General features: G+C 39.0%; 2 protein-coding genes across 2 annotated transcripts in view; one reads left to right on the top strand and one right to left on the bottom strand.

Moving 5' to 3' along the window:
- The window catches only part of LOC6045066, a 68,638-nt gene that overhangs the window by 10,581 nt on the left and 37,662 nt on the right, over nt 1–20,395 (top strand). The window lies entirely within an intron of this gene.
- The window catches only part of LOC6045065 (glutamate--cysteine ligase regulatory subunit), a 41,336-nt gene that overhangs the window by 2,550 nt on the left and 18,391 nt on the right, over nt 1–20,395 (bottom strand). The window contains exon 2 of the mRNA XM_038252328.1: nt 9,541–10,111. Coding sequence (XP_038108256.1) covers nt 9,541–10,111 — 571 coding nt within the window. The remainder of the gene's footprint in view (nt 1–9,540; nt 10,112–20,395) is intronic.

Genomic DNA, 20,395 nt, shown 5'->3' with positions numbered 1-20,395 from the left:
TTTGTAAAATAAAGTTTTTGAAAATCGGGCTTCGTCATGCACACGGAATCGGTTTAACGAGTCTTCACCAAAATTTTCAGCCGATTTGGTCAAGAAAGTGTTGAGATATCGTGGCAACCGTTTTTTGAAACTGCTAACTTTTGAAATTGCTATATCTCGGCAATAATGCAACCAAATATCTTCAAATTTATTTTGATAGTAGGTGAAAATGTTTATTTTAATGCCCCAAAACCAGTATTTAAAAAAAGTTAAGGTTTCCATCAATATCTTTTACTTGCGCTAACGTTTTCAAAGCGCATGAAATTGCTTCTTACTACCGGCAACATATGTTCTTTTGCACGTTAGGGGCAAATAAAATTGAAATAACAAGCCATATTTTCAACATTTGCATGGAAAAGGTGTTTTAAATGCATTTTACACTAGTCCGGATGTTTTTCAATCATTAGTTTTCATAAAATGTTTGATTTGACGAAAACAAAAATTTTAGCAAAATAAAACTTTTGCGATAATAAACATCGAAAATTTTCAAAAATTCAAAAGATTTCTAAATCAATCCAAACATGCTTAAAATGATTCTAAACGCAGGAGAATGTATTTAAAAATGATTTCAGCTGATTGCAGATCAATTTTCATTGAAATTTTGAAGTTTCTTGAAAAAAATATTTTTTCTAATCTAATCTACCCGAGCAGACGGAAAAAACTTGGGAAGGTCAGTTTTTGATATTGTGAGAAGATCAAAATATGTTATTGGGATGATCGGATTAGTTGTTAAAATAACAAAAATCAATAACAAAGATTTGTTCCAAGAATAACTTAAACTGTTATTATGTTGTTATTGCAATAACAAACCAATAACACAGAAGGAATCATGAAGGAATAACAAACCCCCATGAAATAAATGACCCCGATGAAATTGGTCAAAATTATTTCATAGTTCTAGCCAATTTTAGTAAAATCCCTAAGGGGGTCACGGCGTGTTTTCTGGGTAACCTTAAGGAGAAAAATAGTCATCGCTATTTTCAAATGTGTCTTATAGGAAATTTTCTCAGCTTTCCAATGCTTCTAAGAGCAAAATGTTTCATCGGGAAATTTCTGAGATATCTCTATTTTGAGTGATTTGTTTTAAAATCCTTAATCATTTATTGGAAACTTTTTAATATCAGTCCAGGAAACTTGTCGAATGATGTGTTTCATGTGTCATTTATTAGAGTGTAAACAACGACTGTCCTATCCCTCGACCGTTGTCGACACTTTGACAGTTGTGCTTCCTTTCTTGCTTGCGAGCAACAACGCCTTCTGCGTTTTGCCACTTCCGTTTCTCACTCTCAAAGCTGATCTCGAACTGTAAACCTCGCGCTTAATCGAAATACACTAAATTCGTTTATTAAACTCATTTCTCACGTTTTGTTTCCGTTGAACTGTGCAACCCGAATAGGTTGTGGGCCCACAGTGGTGAAGATTTGAGTTTTCCGCGAGTGAAAGTCGGGAAAAGTCGTTTTTTCTGATCGGACTTTGTGCGTCGCGTGCCTCAGTGAAAAACAAGATGGCGGACGCAAAGGTGCAGGTGGAAAAGCTGAACGACGAGAACTACGTGATGTGGAAGTTCAAGATGGAACTTCTGCTCTTCAAGGAAGGCCTGACCTCAACGGTGACGCAGGACAAACCGGCAAATCCGGATGCAGCCTGGCTCAAAAAGGACGGAGATGCCAAGGTGGCGATCGGGCTGGCCGTGGAGAACGATCAACTCGTCCACATTTATCGGAAGACGACGTCGAAGGAGATGTGGGACGCGTTGCAGGAAATCCACGGAGAGTCGAACTACAGCAACACACTGCACGTTTTGCGGAAGTTGTGTTCGTTGCGGCTCAGAGAAGGTGGCAACCTCCCGGAGCACCTCAAGGAGATGACGGCGATGGCAAACCATCTGGAGATGAACGGTGAAGGCTTGAAGGAGACGACGTTCGTGGGGCTCATCATTTCGAGCCTGCCGCCGTCGTACGGGAGCCTGATCAACGTGATCGAAAATCTCCCGAAGGCGGAGATCAAGTTGGACAACATCAAAGGCAAGCTCCGGGATGAATGGCGACGCCGTCGGGATTGCTCGGAAGACGAGCAGCTGCACGAGAAGGCGCTCAAGAGCTCAGTTGGTGGCAGTTCCAAGGCGACCGACAAGAAGAAAACGAAGAAGGCCGGTGCGTGCCACAACTGTGGGGCTGTCGGCCACTGGAAACGCGATTGCCCGAAGCTGTCCAAGGCAACGTCGGGTTCGCCGAAGGCAAATCTGGCAGTGGAGCGACCAGCTGGGATGGAGATGTGTCTGGCCGTAAGTGGAGAGTGTAGCCCAAACCGGTGGTACTTGGACTCCGGTGCTACCTCCCACATGACGTCCAACACATCGCTCTTGACCAACGTGGACGCCTCGAAGCAGCCGGACATTTGTCTGGCGGACGGAACCAGGATACAATCCAGCGGCGCGGGCACTGGGAAGCTGATCTCCGTGACGGGCAATGGAATCCGGATGTCGGTCACCCTGGCCGATGTGTACCACGTGCCGTCTCTCGCCGGGAATCTCCTCTCGGTCAGCCGGATGTGTGATTTGGGCTACGCCGTGTGTTTCGACAAAGTTGGCTGTAAAGTGATGCGGGGCGAAGAAGTTATGCTAGTGGGGGAGAGAAGCGGCGGCTTGTACCGCCTGAAGGAATTCCCCGAGCGCGCCCTGGTCTCGAAGGCGGAGCATCCAGCGTTGTGTGAGCACATGTGGCATCGGCGCCTGGGTCACCGAGATCCCGATGCGGTGTCGAAGATTGTGCGAGAAGATCTGGGCTTCGGCCTGAAGATGGAAAAGTGCGCCGTAAAGTGTGTTTGTGAAGTGTGCCTGAAGGGAAAATGAGCCGAGACAGTTTTCCGAAGCAGTCGCAGAGCAAATCCAGTGCCGTGGGAGATCTGATTCACACCGATGTGGGTGGCCCCATGGAGGAGGCCACGCCAAGTGGCAACAGGTTCTACGTGATTTTTGTGGACGACTACAGCTGCTACACCGTGTTGTGCCTGTTGAAGAAGAAGTCGGAAGTGGAAGCGAAGATCCGGGAGTACTGCAGCCTGATGAAAAATCAGTTCGGGTACTACCCAAAAGTGATCCGTTCGGACGGCGGAGGGGAATATTCAAGTGGAACGCTGAAGAAGTACCTGGCCGAGAACGGTGTTGTGCTGCAACAGACGGCGCCGTATTCGCCGCAACAGAACGGCAAGGCCGAGCGAAAGAACCGTTACGTGGTGGAGATGGCGCGCTGTCTGCTGGTGGAGTCGAACTTGGGGAAGAAGTACTGGGGCGAGGCGATCAGCACTGCCAACTACCTGCAGAATCGCTTGCCTACTTCGACCGTGGAAAGAACACCTTACGAACTGTGGCACGGAAAGAAGCCATCCTACACCCATCTGCGTGTGTTCGGTTCGGAAGCCTACGTCCACGTACCCAAGGAGAAACGTCGTAAACTGGACGCCAAGGCCGTGAAGATGACTTTCGTCGGCTACGCGGAGGGACGCAAAGCCTACCGTTTCCTGCATCCGGATGCCGACTGGATCGTCATTAGCCGCGATGCCAAGTTTCTGGAGAACACCGGTGAGGAGGCAGTACAAGACAGCGGCGACCTGTTCGCGGACGATGCAGAGCCTGATGCGGCCAAGGAACCGGAAACGTTTGACGTGCCGATCAGCGGTGGAGAGCAGCGAGATCGCGAGCCCGCGGTTGCTGGCCCGAGTGCAGAAACGACCGAAGACGACGTGGAGCAACTAGAGCCAGACGTGGAGCAGATAGAGCTGGACGAGGACACGACCGACGAAACAGGAAGTTCGGAACTGGAGACGTCCGTGTACGAAAACGCGTCGGAGGGAGATTTGTCTTTCCACGGGTTTCCTCTCGACGAGATTGCGCGGCGCTCGCTGCGATCAACCAAGGGTGTGCCACCAGTCCGTTTTGACGAAGCTTTCGTGGTTGCTGCGGCTCCCACGAACGACGAAGCGGAACCAACCAGTGTGCGGGAGGCGTTGCGGTGTGACCAAAGTGTTGAGTGGAAAAGTGCCATGGAAGAAGAGCTGCAGTCACACGCTGAAAACGGAACCTGGGAGCTGGTGCCGCTGCCGCCTGGCCGCAAACCCGTCGGCTGTCGCTGGGTGTACAAGGTCAAGAGGAACGCCGCGGGCGAGGCCATCAAGTACAAAGCTCGTCTGGTAGCCCAGGGCTACTGCCAAAAGTTCGGACAGGACTACGATGAAGTGTTTGCGCCAGTTATCAAGCAAACAACGCTGCGGATGCTACTGGCCGTCGCGAGCAAACACAACTTGCAGCTGCGACACTTCGACGTCAAGACGGCGTACTTGAACGGAGTGCTGCAAGAGGAACTCTACATGAGGCAGCCCGCCGGATTCGAAGAGCAAGGCAAGGAGGACCTGGTGTGCCGTTTGAGGAGGAGCATTTACGGGCTTAAACAGTCGGCCCGTTGCTGGAACCAGCGTCTGCACACGGTCCTCGAGCAGCTGGAGTTCGAGCAGAGCACCGCAGATCCCTGTCTCTACGTGAAGGTCGTCGAAGGTAAGCGCATCTACCTGTTAGTCTACGTTGACGACATCTTGGTCGGCTGCAAGTCTGGGGGCGAAATCGAGAAGATCTATTCGTTGCTCAAGAAGGAGTTCAAGATGACTGACCTTGGCCCAGCTAACTTTTTCCTGGGGCTGGAGGTCAAGTGCAACGACGGGAAGTACGGCATTTCCCTCGAAGGCTATATCGACCGTATAGCTGAACGTTTTGGACTCTCGGATGCCAAAAGTGCCAAATCTCCAATGGACGAAGGATTCACCAAGACCGTAGAAGAAAGTCGTCCACTTGAGAACAGCACGGAGTATCGGAGTCTCGTCGGCGCGCTCCTCTATGTGGCGGTTTGTGCCAGACCGGACATAGCAGTCAGTGCCTCGATACTCGGACGGAGTGTCACGGCGCCCACGCAGGCGGACATGGCGGCGGCGAAGCGAGTGGTCCGCTACCTCAAAGCCACGAAATCCTGGCAGCTCCGCTACGACGATCCAGACGGAGAATTGGTCGGCTACTCCGACGCGGATTGGGCCGGCGATTTGAAAACCAGAAAATCTACGATCGGATCCGTCTTCCTCTATTCCGGAGGAGCTGTTTCCTGGGCGAGCCGTCTCCAGCAGTGCGTGACTCTGTCGTCCATGGAATCGGAGTTCGTCGCTCTTTGCGACACATCCCAAGAAGCAGTCTGGCTGCTGACCCTGATGGAAGACTTCGGCGAACCGGAGCAGAAACCGTTGACCATCAAGGAGGACAACCAAAGTTGCATCAAATTTGTTGCAGCAGAAAGAACAACGCGGCGTTCCAAGCACGTAGATACCAAGCACTGCTACGTGAAGGAACTCTGTGAACGGAAGGTGCTACAGCTGGAGTACTGTCCGACCGAGGACATGATTGCGGACGTGCTTACCAAACCCGTAGGAGCCGTGAAGCACCGGAAGCTGTCTTCGCTGCTTGGACTTGCAGCGCCCGGCAGTGGTCGTTGAGGAGGAGTATTAGAGTGTAACCAACGACTGTCCTATCCCTCGACCGTTGTCGACACTTTGACAGTTGTGCTTCCTTTCTTGCTTGCGAGCAACAACGCCTTCTGCGTTTTGCCACTTCCGTTTCTCACTCTCAAAGCTGATCTCGAACTGTAAACCTCGCGCTTAATCGAAATACACTAAATTCGTTTATTAAACTCATTTCTCACGTTTTGTTTCCGTTGAACTGTGCAACCCGAATATCATTTACTCATAAAAATGTGCAATATAAGACAAGAAACAACTTCTTTTTTTTTAATTAAAATCATAAAACCGCATTAAAATATTATTTTCACAAGAACAAATAGATTATTACATAATTGTTATGTACAAATAACACCGGTCTGCTCTGATACAGCTTGGAATTAGCTGCTACAACCGATTTTTTTACAGGTTTGAAATTGATAGGATATTACAAGATTTTTATGAATAAACATCATATTTCCTTAATCAAACATTAACCAGTTGCACAGATACAAAACATGTTTAATACTTGAAATTAAACTGCAAACTACCGTTGCAAGCTTTAGGAGAAATACTTTTCATTAGTATGAAATGATTGTTTTAGTTTTCTTGTATTAAATGATCAAGGATTTACCAATATTTTAGAAGTATATAAGACTCTCATCTTCAATCTCATCTTTAAAAAAATTTCTTGATTTTTGTTTAAATTGTTTCGAAAGAAAGTTTCTGTTTGATTGTTTTTGTTAAAATAATAATTAAAAAAAAAGTTTGTGACGGTGTTTTCAGCATTCTAAATTGGAAGACTCAAGTTTTATTGCTACTTTGAAGTGCATTTTCTACAGAAAAAATTTAATAAAATTTTATCTTTATTTTGTACTCATGAAAATATGACTTTTAAAGCTAGCAACAGTAATATGTAGTACATTTTCGATTTTAAATCATATTTGTATTTATGTTCCTGGTTAATGTTTGCTTAAGAAAATATCAAATTTATTCAATAAAATTCAATAATACCATTAACAATCACAAACCTGCCAAAGTTTCGGTTGAACAAGCTAAATCAGAGCAAACACGTGATATTTGTACACAAAAAATATCTAATAATCTAATAATTCTTGTTAAAAATACATTTTTACACTGTTTTATGATTTTAATTTCTGAATAAATCCTACATATTCAAAAATTCGGTTAAAAAATAATTTTTAAAATTTTTAGCGGTTTGCAACCTTCTACCAAGTTGTTTCTTGTCTTATTTTGCACATTTTGATGAGTAAATGACATATGAAACACATCATTTGATAAGTTTTCTGAACAGGTAGTATACAATTTTCAATAAATAATAAAGGAATTTAAAACCAAAAAAACTTAAAATAGAGATATCTCAGAAATCTCCCGATGAAACATTTCGCTCTTAGAAGCATTGGAAAGCTGAAAAAATTTCCTATAAGACACATTTGAAAGCTGCGATGACTATTTTTTCCTGAAAAGTTTGTTCTAGAAAACACGCCGTGGGATATATCGAATAATTAAAAAAATCAACTTTCAAAATTTCAATTTTTCAGAGTAATTTTAGCTTAAAGACCCCATTTCATGGCCAAAACAATGATCCCGATGAAATTGGTCAAAAATATCCCATAGTTCTTGCCAATTTTAGCAAAGTCACTTAGGGGGTATATCAAATAGTTAAAAAATCAACTTTCAAAATTTAAACTTTTTAGAATAATTTTAGCTTAAGGACCCCATTTCATGGCCAAAATAATGACCCTGACGAAATTGGTCAAAATTATCCCATAGTTCTATCCATTTAAAACAAAGTCCCTTAGGGGGTATATCAAATAATTGGCCTTCTGCGTAAAGCCGTATCGCACAGATGATTCGTTTGAAGTGGGTTGAGTTTGAGCACTGAGTGTTCGAACAACAACACAATTCTGAATCGATAGGGGAGGAAGAAGCGAGGGGACACACGCTCCGAGATTTTGGTTGTATTCGTTGGGAGCACCATGCTAAGAAGGTTTGGTACTCCGGGACCCTCTGGGATGGGACATTGTATTTCCACGAATGCCCTGGACTCTATTTGCCGTGGTAATAGCGCCACAACTCGCTCTCTGTAACAGTATTCCTAATTCCAGTCCACGCTCACCAAGTCGTCATGGCCTAGTGGTTAGCATTTTTGCTTACCAATCCAAAGGACGGGGGATCGAACCCCGCCTCGAGCGACTTTGAATTTTCGTTCATATTCATCATTTCTAATTTCTGTGTTCTAAAATTTCTCGTTGGGAGCAGATGGGCATCGAACCCAGAACCATTCGCTTACAAAGCGAACATTGTAACCACTCAGCCAAGGCCGCTCCCGTTTCTTGAAAAAAATATATTTTTAATATTTGTTCAAAAAACTTCAGAATTTCATTGGAAATTTAAGTACAATAAGCTGAAATCAATTTGAATGCGTTTCCTTGCGTTAAGAATCAATTTTAGTATGTTTGAGTTGATTTAAAAATCTCTTGAAATTTTCGATGTTTAAGTTTTTTTTGCTTAAAATTTGTGTTATTGTCAAATCTTTCATTTTTTGAAAATTAATTATTGCAAAACAACTGACTGCCCCTGATCGCATAAATGTCCCATATGCATTTTCATCGATTTCGAGTTTTTGATGCAGTTTGGTTCAAAATCGTGTGCTCTTTCAAAAGAGCCTATAACATCCAGTACTTTGTTCTAGAAATCAGGAGGAAATCCAGTTTTTTCGCGAAAACTTAACACGTAGCCTTATGTGTGGGACAAACTTCAAATGCGTTTTTCTCAGCTTGCTGTTTTTGCATATGGGACATTTATGCTAACATGGGCAGTGAACTAGTGTAAAAGGCATTTTAAAATATTTTTCCATGCAAATCCTAAAACTATGGCTTGCTATTTTAATATTTATATTTTTTTGCCCCCCAAAAACTTTGAAAAATATTTGCATCAGCCTAAATTCAAACAAAAAAAAATACTGAAAATAATCACAACTCGATGGCTTTGTGCTCTCTTGTACTAGGCTTGCTGCTTTCCTATCTAGCTAGCATAAGAGAGCACAGAGGCATCGAATTAAGTAAAACCAAATTATTTTTCAATAAATGCAAAAACTTGAAAATTGTTTTATTAACTGAAAAACAGCTTTTATTAATTAATTGATTTAAAAAACTGCTGAACAGAATAAACTGTAAAATTTATGATTTTTTTAAAGTAATTTCTGCAAGATGTTTAAAAACATTGGATTTCTTATGCATTGTTTGCTTGAAACAGGTCGGGAAAACCAATCAAAATGTTCAAGTCAGATTTCTTGATAATAGCCTGTGGACTTTAGAAAAAGAAATCCAATTTTTAAAATAAACTGACAATTTTTTCAATATTTTTTTTATATTTATCATGGAAAGAGGGTAATTTCTCTTGACGTATGTTTTTCTTTTTAGATTTTGAATATTTTAATATGTTATGACGCACAATCCAAAGGTCGTCAGTTCGAATCCCGGAGTGAATGGGAGCTTAAGTGTAAAATGAGGTTTGGCCTCACCGTTTCAAGCCTTCGGACTCCTAGTTTCGAGTAGGAATCTCGCAATAGAGAACGCCAAGGTAAAGCTGCAGAGCGAACAATTTGATTTTTTGAGTTTGCTATTGAGCTTTGTTATTTTATCAAATAATCCGACCATCTCAATTGGTATTAATGTGGTATTGGTCAAAAGTATTGATGTTATTTCTACCTCCTTGGAGGTGGAGTTTGTAAAAAAACGATCAAAATTGACCCAAAAAAATAAAAAAAAATCAACATATTCCCAAAGCTACGCGAAACAAATCAAACCCCAAGCCTATTTGACGACCCGAATTTCATTGAAGCCCATCTAAATGCTTGATGAAAATAAAGGTTTAAAACGGTTTACTCTACAACCAAATGATTTGTTTCTGGAGCTTATTTACAGATCCATTGATTTTCCATCTTACCTTGCGGATCACTGTGCGTCAGCAGCTGAATATCGTTCTGCCCGCAGTACTCCTGCAGCTGCGGTGGCACCACACAACACGCCGCCAGGTTAATCTGCGCAATGGTCGGATGTACGCTCGACGCCTCAAACAGATCCCGCAGCGACTCCACGTCCAAATCGGCAATACCCAGCTGGCCAATCTTCCCATCCGCGGCGTATCGCTCCAACGTACTCCACAGCTTCTTCAGCTGGCTAACCGCATTGTCCGTTCCGACGGCCCACTCAATTACACCCTCCTTGACCTCGCCGTTCGACTCAACTCCGTTGTCCGTTGCCGCCGACCTCGGGTGATAGGCCAGGATCAGATTGTCCAGAAACGACACGTTCAACGTGTCAAACAGCTTCTCGACGGCCTCCGCCAGGCCACCCTCGGTGTACTGATTGAGGAAGATCTTGGCGCCAATTTTGATGTCCGTCCGCTGGTGCTCCTGGACCTTCTCCTGCAGGTCATTGTTCCGGCGGGTCACCAACCGTGGCTGCCCTTCGACGAGTTCGGCCTCGGCAAACGTGGACCGCAGACAATCCGTCAGCTGGAACGAAAGTGAGAGCGGGGAAACCATTTCAGACCAGTTTCGTAACATCGTGATTTGTTTGGCAAATCGCCCAAATAAAAAGTGCAATTGGAAAGTGCCGAACCCTAAGAGGGGGGCTATAAATAAGCCGAAACGGATGCAGCAAACCCCACGCCGTTGGGAAAAGGTCGCCGTGGAAAAGTGCTCTCATATTTCCATCACAGCAGCGCTGTGGGAAAGTCTCGCAGATCGATTTTCGTCTGATTTACGACGTTTCAAAAACAACACGGTTCATACACGGAATACATCCCATGGTGTGTGGTTTGTTGGCTTTTAGATTTGCCGAAAACGCAGCGTGGTGGGTGGTTTAAAGTTGGAAGGTTTACAAAGTGTAAACATACAAGATCTTGTATATGCGGGCAGTTGGTTATTTTAATGGAATTTTAAATGACTTTAAAACCAGAGTTCAGCTACAAAGAGCGAGCTAAAAATAACAAACTTGAATGAGGCACAGTTCAACTGATTACTTAACCCTCTACAACCTAACCCCGCCTTTAAACGGGGTTCGATCTGAAAAATCGCCAAAAATCCATTTTCAGCCAATTTTTGATCTTTAAAATGCATTGGAAAGAAGAACTCTTAAAATTTTAGATAATTGTAGGGTTGGAAGTTTGACTTGTTTTATGCGACTTTGCCAATGTTCTTAAAAATGTCATTTTTTAGGGTTCAACTTTAGCTGTGTTTTTTACTAACATTTCCTATAATTTAAGTAAAAATACTACCAAAAACAAACATAAACTCAACAAGATAAATGAAAATTAAAATACTAAAAAGTGAAGTTTTTCGTAGAACAAAAAAAGCTCAAAATTACCTAAAAAAATTCGAAAAAAAAATTTGGGCAGTAGAGGGTTGATCTGTCCAATAGAAAATTGATGTTTTTTGAACATTTTCAACATTAAAATTGTTACTTTATTTTTGAGAAATTATTATTATCAAAAAAAATGATGTTAATATTTTCATAAGAAAATGTTCTTGCATTGATTTTATGCTTTGAATACTTTTTATCAATTTAATGTCTTTGACAATGTGTTATGTACGTTATGTAAGACTATAGACTAAAATAGTAACAGACATAAAACAAATCCACAAATTTCTACAAACCATTAATGATAAAAAGCTGAATTCCTACAACTGCGATTTGAAAAACATTATAGTCTAGAGCAATACTTGTAATCAAGTCTGAGGTGCATTCTAACAAACTGTTTACTCATTTTCATTCTATTAAAACCATAACAAATATTTTTCAATGTTTGTTTCACACAATTTAAAAAATCTAAAAATATCAAAATTCACTAATTTTAAAATTTAAAAATTCAAATAAGTCTTGATTGAAGTAGTTAAAATATATTTAGTTTGTTGTGGAATTTCCATGTACAGCACCGCAATTTTTTTTTTTTCGATTTCCACATATTTTTTATGATTTCAAAAATTTAAAGATGTTTTGAAATCAATTCTTTTTTCCTTATTTTTTTTACTCAGGCTGGTACAAATTGTATTTAAAGTTCAAAATCAATTTAAAATGCATACTCCTGCGTTGAGAATCATTTAAATTATATTTGGTTTAATTTTTTTGTCAAATCTTACATTGACTCCTAGACCTGATTATTAGTGTAAACTAACAAGTTGCTGTATCCAAAAAACCAACAAATTACAAATAATAATAGGGTAATTCTCCGCCAACTCACACAGCAGTTGCCCCGACCCCTCTTCGATTTGCGTGAAACTTTGTCCTAAGGGGTAACTTTTGTCCCTGATCACGAATCCGAGGTCCGTTTTTTGATATCTCGTGACGGAGGTACCCCTTCCATTTTTGAACATGCGAAAAAGAGGTGTTTTTCAATAATTTGCAGCCTGAAACGGTGATGAGATAGAAATTTGGTGTCAAAGGGACTTTTATGTAAAATTAGACGCCCGATTTGATGGCGTACTCAGAATTCCGAAAAAACGTATTTTTCATCGAAAAAAACACTAAAAAAGTTTTAAAAATTCTCCCATTTTCCGTTACTCGACTGTAAAAAATTTTGGAACATGTCATTTTATGGGAAATTTAATGTACTTTTCGAATCTACATAGTCTCAGAAGGGTCATTTTTTCATTTAGAACAAAATTTTTCATTTTAAAATTTCGTGTTTTTTCTAACTTTGCAGGGTTATTTTTTAGAGTGTAACAATGTTCTACAAAGTTGTAGAGCAGACAATTACAAAAATTTTAATATATATACATAAGGGTTTTGCTTATAAACATCACAAGTTATCACGATTTACGAAAAAAAGTTTTAAAAAAGTTGGTCGTCATCGATCATGGCCGTTCATGGTCACCCGCGACAGACACGGACGACGAAACAAAGAGAAACGCAAAAAGTAACTTTTTCAAAACTTTTTTTCGTAAAATCGCGATAACTTGTGATGTTTATAAGCAAACCCCTTATGTCTATATATCAATTTTTTTGTAATTGTCTGCTCTACAACTTTGTAGAACATTGTTACACTCTAAAAAATAACCCTGCAAAGTTAGAAAAAACACGAAATTTTAAAATGAAAAATTTTGTTCTAAATAAAAAATGACCCTTCTGGGACAATGTAGATTCGAAAAGTACATTAAATTTCCCATAAAATGACATGTTTCAAAATTTTTACAGTCGAGTAACGGAAAATGGGAGAATTTTAAAACTTTTTAGTGTTTTTTCGATGAAAATACGTTTTTCGGAATTCTGAGTACGCCATCAAATCGGGCGTCTAATTTTACATAAAAGTCCCTTTGACACCAAATTTCTATCTCATCACCGTTTCAGGCTGCAAATTATTGAAAAACACCTCTTTTTCGCATGTTCAAAAATGGAAGGGTCGTACCGCCCCTCCGTCACGAGATATCAAAAAACGGACCTCGGATTCGTGATCAGGGACAAAAGTTACCCCTTAGGACAAAGTTTCACGCAAATCGAAGAGGGGTCGGGGCAACTTTTCCCGATTTCGTGTGAGTTGGTAGAGAATTACCCAATAAAAATGATGTAATTTTTGATTTGGCTCAAACTTTGTAGGGGCCTTCCCTATGACCAAAGAAGCTATTTTGTGTCATTGTTTCACCCATACAATTTTGGCAGCTGTCCATACAAAAATGGTACGTACATATTTAAACAGCTGTAACTTTTGAGTGAATTTTATGATCAATTTGGTGTCTTCAGCAAAGTTGTAGGTATTGTTAAAGACTATTAAGAAAAAAAATAGGTACATGGAAAAAAAATTTCCGATTTTATTATTGACTTTTTTTTCACAAAAACTCAATTTCCCAAAATACGTATTTTTTTTAATTCAAGATTATTTTATATGTTCTAGGGACAAAAACCCGCAACTTTTGAACTATAGAGAAGTATGATCAAAAAATCTGCCGCTGAGTTTTGACTTTTTTTTGAATAGTGATTTTTGGAAAAAACGAAATTTGATGCCAAAAAAAATAACCTGAATTTTTCAATCGAAAAGTACTCTACAGATTCTTGATAAAGGGCTCCGTTTTCAAGATATGGCCACCGAAAGTTTAATTTTAACGAAATATTTTCAGTTTTTCGATTTTTTAAAATAGTGACCATAAGTGACCATTTCTAAAAATACCACGACTAACATTTCAAAAGGACGTAATATTGAATGTTTGACCCTTTTACAATGTTAGTCTTGATTCAAAAAAATCACAATATTGTTTTCGAAAAGATCGGAAAATTTCACGAATGTCTCATGTTTTAACATTGAAAATCGGACCATTAGTTGCTGAGATGTCGGCATTAGAAAATGGTGGGCTGTTTGGGTGAGACTTCGAAAACTTAAAATTTCATGTTTCTTCTTTAGGCCACTGTATCTCATCAACCAGAGGTCCAATCTTCAATGTCTCTCAGACAATCTCATAGCAAATTTTCTGAACTTTAAAAAAAAAACTTTTTAGAAATGGTCACTTATGGCCACTATTTCTAAAAATCGAAAAACTGCAATCATTTCGTAATGATTATTTTTAACCTTTTTTCTAGATGAAAAAATAGTTTCTTTGGAATATTCGTTCACCCCATCAACCGAGCATTCAAACCAAAGGCAACCTTTTTCTCCCCACTTCTCTACTAATCCTGATGATCTAAATTCATTAAAATATCAAATATCAATCAAGCCAAATATCCATCGTTGAATCCCACGATTCCATGTTCGCATATAATCGCTTGCGGGATTCGTTTACCGCCTGACAGCGCAACGAATAACTGCAATTAAACCCCAAAGGCTGCCAATTAGTGGTGCATGTGCAACGTGGAATCTCCATTTGGATCGATCCGTTGAAAGTGCAGCGGTTGGGGGGGAAAATTATAGGTCAGTAGCAATGGTCGTTGTGAAGCAAGAGTTGGACATTGATTTCCGCTCGCAATTTGTAATACTCCTACCCCGGATATAGTAGTGCCGGTTTTCGGTGTGACAAGTGATGTGTGACATCAAGGAATGTGCAACGGAGAAATGCACCGGAAGCAGTATCAAAGTATGCAACGCTAATTGGGCAAACTTGTACCGAACATCGTTGCATTAATACACCATGATGATGGAAAGTTGTTAAGCAGTGTTTTCTCTTATTTGGAATTAGTCTTGAAAATACACGGCAAACGAGTTATTCCACTATCCTTGAAACACTTCTGATCACATTGATGGTCAGTACTGCGATTTAATAACATGATGCAAAAATTTAAACAACAAGAAATCTTTAAGTGCAGCATTTGTTGTTTTACACTTCTAAAAGGAAAACATTACATATCTACACTCTAAAACATTTAACAACACTTTTTGTCCTTGCATAAAAACGTAAAGAAGAAAAAACAACAACGACACTCGTGTCAAAACAAACATAAAACAAATCCAACCTCCCCCCATCAACGAAGATCATGTTTGTTTATTCTTGGAGCTAATCCCCCTCTGACTTTTTAGTATTCCAACATCTGTGCTAATCTGTGCTTTAAAAGAGATAATTAATTTTTCGTGTCACCAATCTGCGCTGCTGTCGACACAATCTTTTACACGCAAACCTATTCATAATCAATTTGTCCCCGCGTTGAACGTAAATCGCCAAGTCACCATGAACGGGTTGAACCCCGCGAGTGCGACATGACGTCACAGTGGTGAAATTAAAGGCGAATGTCGTGTCACGTTCCCATTAGTCACCACCAGCAGTGGTGGTGGTGGTGGCACCAAAGAGCATTGATTCAGCACGTTTTATTGTGCGACATCACGCTATTCATTGCGGGTTTAGTGGTATTGATGGTGCCACTGATTGTTTTGTGGTGAGATATAAAATGATGGATGTGATTGATACACTCAGCTCGGAACTGCATAGAATTGATGCAAATTTGAAAAGTTTTTGGAGTTTTTTTTTTACTTTTTTGCCTAAATTCTGTCATGATTTATTTAGTGCATATTATTTTAAGACTTTAATTTGAAAACGGTGCACTTGATCTAAATTCCACTCATTTATTTTTGCCTTCCTCACCTTACTGAGGAAAAGCTATAAAATCACTCGAAAAACGAAATTCTTAATTTGACCTCCTAGACCCACCTTCATGTATACTTATCGACTCAGAATCACATTCTGAGCAAATGTCTGTGTGTGTGGTGAGATGCTGATCTAAAAAAAATTGCACTGGATTATCTCGGCACTGGCTGAACCGATTTGGACCGTATTGGTCTCATTCGATCCGTCTTGGGGTCCCATAAGTCGCTATTGAAAATTATAAAGTTTAGTAAAGTACTATAGTTTAGTAAAGTGAGTATCATGCGACCTGTCGATGGATAGGTAATCAAAAGACCTTTCCAACGAGTTCAATAGATTGAAGCTCTGACAACCCTATCAAAAGTTATAAGCACATAAGTACCCTGAATTATGAAGATCTGACTAACCAATCTAATGGTATGAATAATGAATCAAGTTGATAGAACACTGAAAGGTCCGCCCTTTTGTATCTATTTTGGATAGCATTACCCTTTAAATGTGAGGAATGCACCAACCACCTAAGGGTGAATTAAGTAACGTTTTTTATTCCCAATCCAATTAGTTTTTTTTAACAAATTTGATCAGCTTATTGTATTATTTAAAAGACATAATTGAAAATATAAACATTCAGTATTATTATTTTTCTGCATTTTGTCAATTCGATTTCTAAATTGAAATCATAGGGACCATCCATGAACCACGTGGTCACTTTACTTAGGGGGGAGGGGAGGGGATTTGACGATTATTCACGATTCATACAAAAAAAAAGTTGTATGAAAATTGTCCACGTTGGTTTGAGATTTCCAAAAAAAGTGTACACGTGGTGTATGGATGTTCTCTTATACTTTTGGTAGAATTTGTTCAAGCGATATAAAATTTAACAGGTTTTCACTTTTTATGTTTTGCAATTAAAAATTAGGACATTCTATAAAGAGTCCAACTTTCAAAGTTATTTTTCATAAAATTATTTTTAGACGCTTTCCACGCGAAATCGACCACTCAAAATCTGGACCATCTCCGATCTTAATAATCTTGCTGGATCGTTTGTCCTACTCAAATCAGCAACTCCTATGCACTTAGTTTAGTAATTCACAATAGCATTTGACTTTAAGGAATTCTTTTAGTTTTAAATTATTGGTAATTACTTTTAAATTGAAAAAATCATATCTTTCGAAGCAGATGTTCAAAAAATCGATCGAAAGTGTGTTTTAACGAAAATCGTGCGCTCTTTTTAATGAAAATATTTCCAATAGCCGAAACTTTCATTTTCGATCAAAAAACAGCCAAAAATCGAATTTTCTTCGAAAATCAGGCTGAATACACCCTTAGATTCAAATTTTGCCATTACCATTCGAAAGAGCGGACAATTTCCTACTTTTCTTCCATAGACACCAAGTTGGAGCGAAAGCGTTTTCGAGTGGTTTGTAAATAAAAACCTTTTTTCGTTTTATTTTTTATTTTTTTCCAAAAAACTAAATTACATGTTTTATGGCAAATTTTGTAACAGATACCATTTTTAAACTTCAAATAAAGTTCTGATTCCGTGTTTTTGAGTTTTTCCTTGACGTACCAGTTTCAAATACATATAAAAGGAACGAAATAACTACTAAAGATAACCAAAAAGGTGCACTTAGGGTAACATTTCCTGAACCTCTTTTATTATGGAAAAATGTTTATCTCACTCGTCAGTGTTGTTAATACCTGCAAAATAATTTTTTCCCTATTTTTTTTGGCTCTTAGGGTGATTCCTGTCGCGTCAGAGCGGTTCAAAGATGACAATTTTGAGTATTTTTTTAATAATCATTGTCAAACGCCGTTTAGACTGAACTCATGCGTATTTTTCCTTGAAAGCCAAATTAGTCACTTTCCATGTACAAACTGGATAACTTAAGTTGGTTAAAACAATGTCAAGTTGTTTTTGGAAATATGTTTTTTTTTTGCAAAATCGCCATAATTGTCATTTTAAAGCACACCCTAACGTGCCAGGCACGAGCACCTTAGAGTTTGGCCATGCCGTTTCCCTGGAAAATTGTTGTAAGTCACTTAGCAGAATTTGGTAAGATGTTCAATAATTTGTCAACGTGTTTTTTTTTCCTACAATTAAAATAAAATTAAAATCCAACGCAGGATTTTTTATTTGTTATCCTGAGAATAATTTAAGTAATAGTGGGACGAAAAGGGAATAAATATCACAGAATTTTACAATTTGCAGCTTTTCTATACAAAAATTGTTGTAGCTTTTCAGAGATTTGATGAAATAGCATGTTTATTCTGCAAATTAATTCTTGACATAATTAGCTTCAAATCTACGCAAATAGTTTTGATAAACACGAATAAATGATGTTTCCAGATGAATTTGGAAAATAAAATAAGAAAAAATATTTTGCAGGTGGGTAATTCTCTACCAACTCACACGAAATCGGGAAAAGTTGCCCCGACCCCTCTTCGATTTGCGTGAAACTTTGTCCTAAGGGGTAACTTTTGTCCCTGATCACGAATCCGAGGTCCGTTTTTTGATATCTCGTGACGGAGGGGCGGTACGACCCTTCCATTTTGAACATGCGAAAAAGAGGTGTTTTTCAATAATTTGCAGCCTGAAACGGTGATGAGATAGAAATTTGGTGTCAAAGGGACTTTTATGTAAAATTAGACGCCCGATTTGATGGCGTACTCAGAATTCCGAAAAACGTATTTTCATCGAAAAAACACTAAAAAGTTTTAAAAATTCTCCCATTTTCCGTTACTCGACTGTAAAAAATTTTGGAACATGTCATTTTATGGGAAATTTAATGTACTTTTCGAAACTACATTGTCCCAGAAGGGTCATTTTTTCATTTAGAACAAAATTTTTCATTTTAAAATTTCGTGTTTTTTCTAACTTTGCAGGGTTATTTTTTAGAGTGTAACAATGTTCTACAAAGTTGTAGAACAGACAATTACAAAAATTTTGATATATATACATAAGGGGTTTGCTTATAAACATCACAAGTTATCGCGATTTTACGAAAAAAAGTTTTGAAAAAGTTACTTTTTGCGTTTCTCTTTGTTTCGTCGTCCGTGTCTGTCGCGGGTGACCATGAACGGCCATGATCGATGACGACCAACTTTTTGAAACTTTTTTCGTAAAATCGTGATAACTTGTGATGTTTATAAGCAAACCCTTATGTATATATATCAAAATTTTTGTAATTGTCTGCTCTACAACTTTGTAGAACACTGTTACACTCTAAAAATAACCCTGCAAAGTTAGAAAAACACGAAATTTTAAAATGAAAAATTTTGTTCTAAATGAAAAATGACCCTTCTGGGACAATGTAGATTCGAAAAGTACATTAAATTTCCCATAAAATGACATGTTCCAAAATTTTTACAGTCGAGTAACGGAAAATGGGAGAATTTTTAACACTTTTTAGTGTTTTTTCGATGAAAATACGTTTTTCGGAATTCTGAGTACGCCATCAAATCGGGCGTCTAATTTTACATAAAAGTCCCTTTGACACCAAATTTCTATCTCATCACCGTTTCAGGCTGCAAATTATTGAAAACACCTCTTTTTCGCATGTGCAAAATGGAAGGGGTCGTACCGCCCCTCCGTCACGAGATATCAAAAAATGGACCTCGGATTCGTGATCAGGGACAAAAGTTACCCCTTAGGACAAAGTTTCACGCAAATCGAAGAGGGGTCGGGGCAACTGCTGTGTGAGTTGGCGGAGAATTACCCAGGTATTAACAACACTGACAAGTGAGATAAACATTTTTCCATAATAAAAGTGGTTCAGGAAATTTTACCTTAAGTGTACCTTTTTTGGTTATCTTTAGTAATTATTTCGTTCCATTTATATGTATTTGAAACTGGTACGTCAAGGAAAAACTCAAAAACACGGAATCAGAACTTTATTTTAAGTTTAAAAATGGTATCTGTTACAAAATTTGCCATAAAACATGTAATTTAGTTTTTTGGAAAAAAATAAAAATAAAACGAAAAAAGGTTTTTATTTACAAACCACTCGAAATCGCTTTCGCTCCAACTTGGTGTCTATGGAAGAAAAGTAGGAAATATCTTTCGAATGGTAATGGCAAAATTTGAATCTAAGGGTGTATTCAGCCTGATTTTCGAAGAAAATTCGATTTTTGGCTGTTTTTTGATCGAAAATGAAAGTTTCGGCTATTGGAAATATTTTCATTAAAAAGAGCGCACGATTTTCGTTAAAACACACTTTCGATCGATTTTTTGAACATCTGCTTCGAAAGATATGATTTTTTCAATTTAAAAGTAATTACCAATAATTTAAAACTAAAAGAATTCCTTAAAGTCAAATGCTATTGTGAATTACTAAACTAAGTGCATAGGAGTTGCTGATTTGAGTAGGACAAACGATCCAGCAAGTTTTATTAAGATCGGAAATGGTCCGGTTCAAAATCGTATTTTTATGGTCGATTTCGCGTGGAAACCGTCTTTATTAGGTCCAACTTTTGAAGTTTTACTGTTTAAAATAATCTTCATTAATCAAATGAAATCGTACCTAATAATGTCATTAACCCTTAATGAGCATTTGCTCATACTTCCATTGACTTCGAAGGTTAGTGACACTGCATAACCAACTGTTTTCAACTGCACTCAATTCTCAATTCAATTATGACGTAACGCAGTAGGGGGGGGGGGGGGTCGGAGGCCATGTTACGCTCCATACAAAATGTTTAAAATTTGTATGGAAATTTTGTTACGAGGGGGGGAGGGGG

This window comes from Culex quinquefasciatus, chromosome 2 (assembly GCF_015732765.1).
Source record: "Culex quinquefasciatus strain JHB chromosome 2, VPISU_Cqui_1.0_pri_paternal, whole genome shotgun sequence".
NCBI lineage: Eukaryota > Metazoa > Arthropoda > Insecta > Diptera > Culicidae > Culex > Culex quinquefasciatus.
Note: the sequence above shows the minus strand (reverse complement) of the source record. Positions and strands in the feature narration are given on the sequence as shown.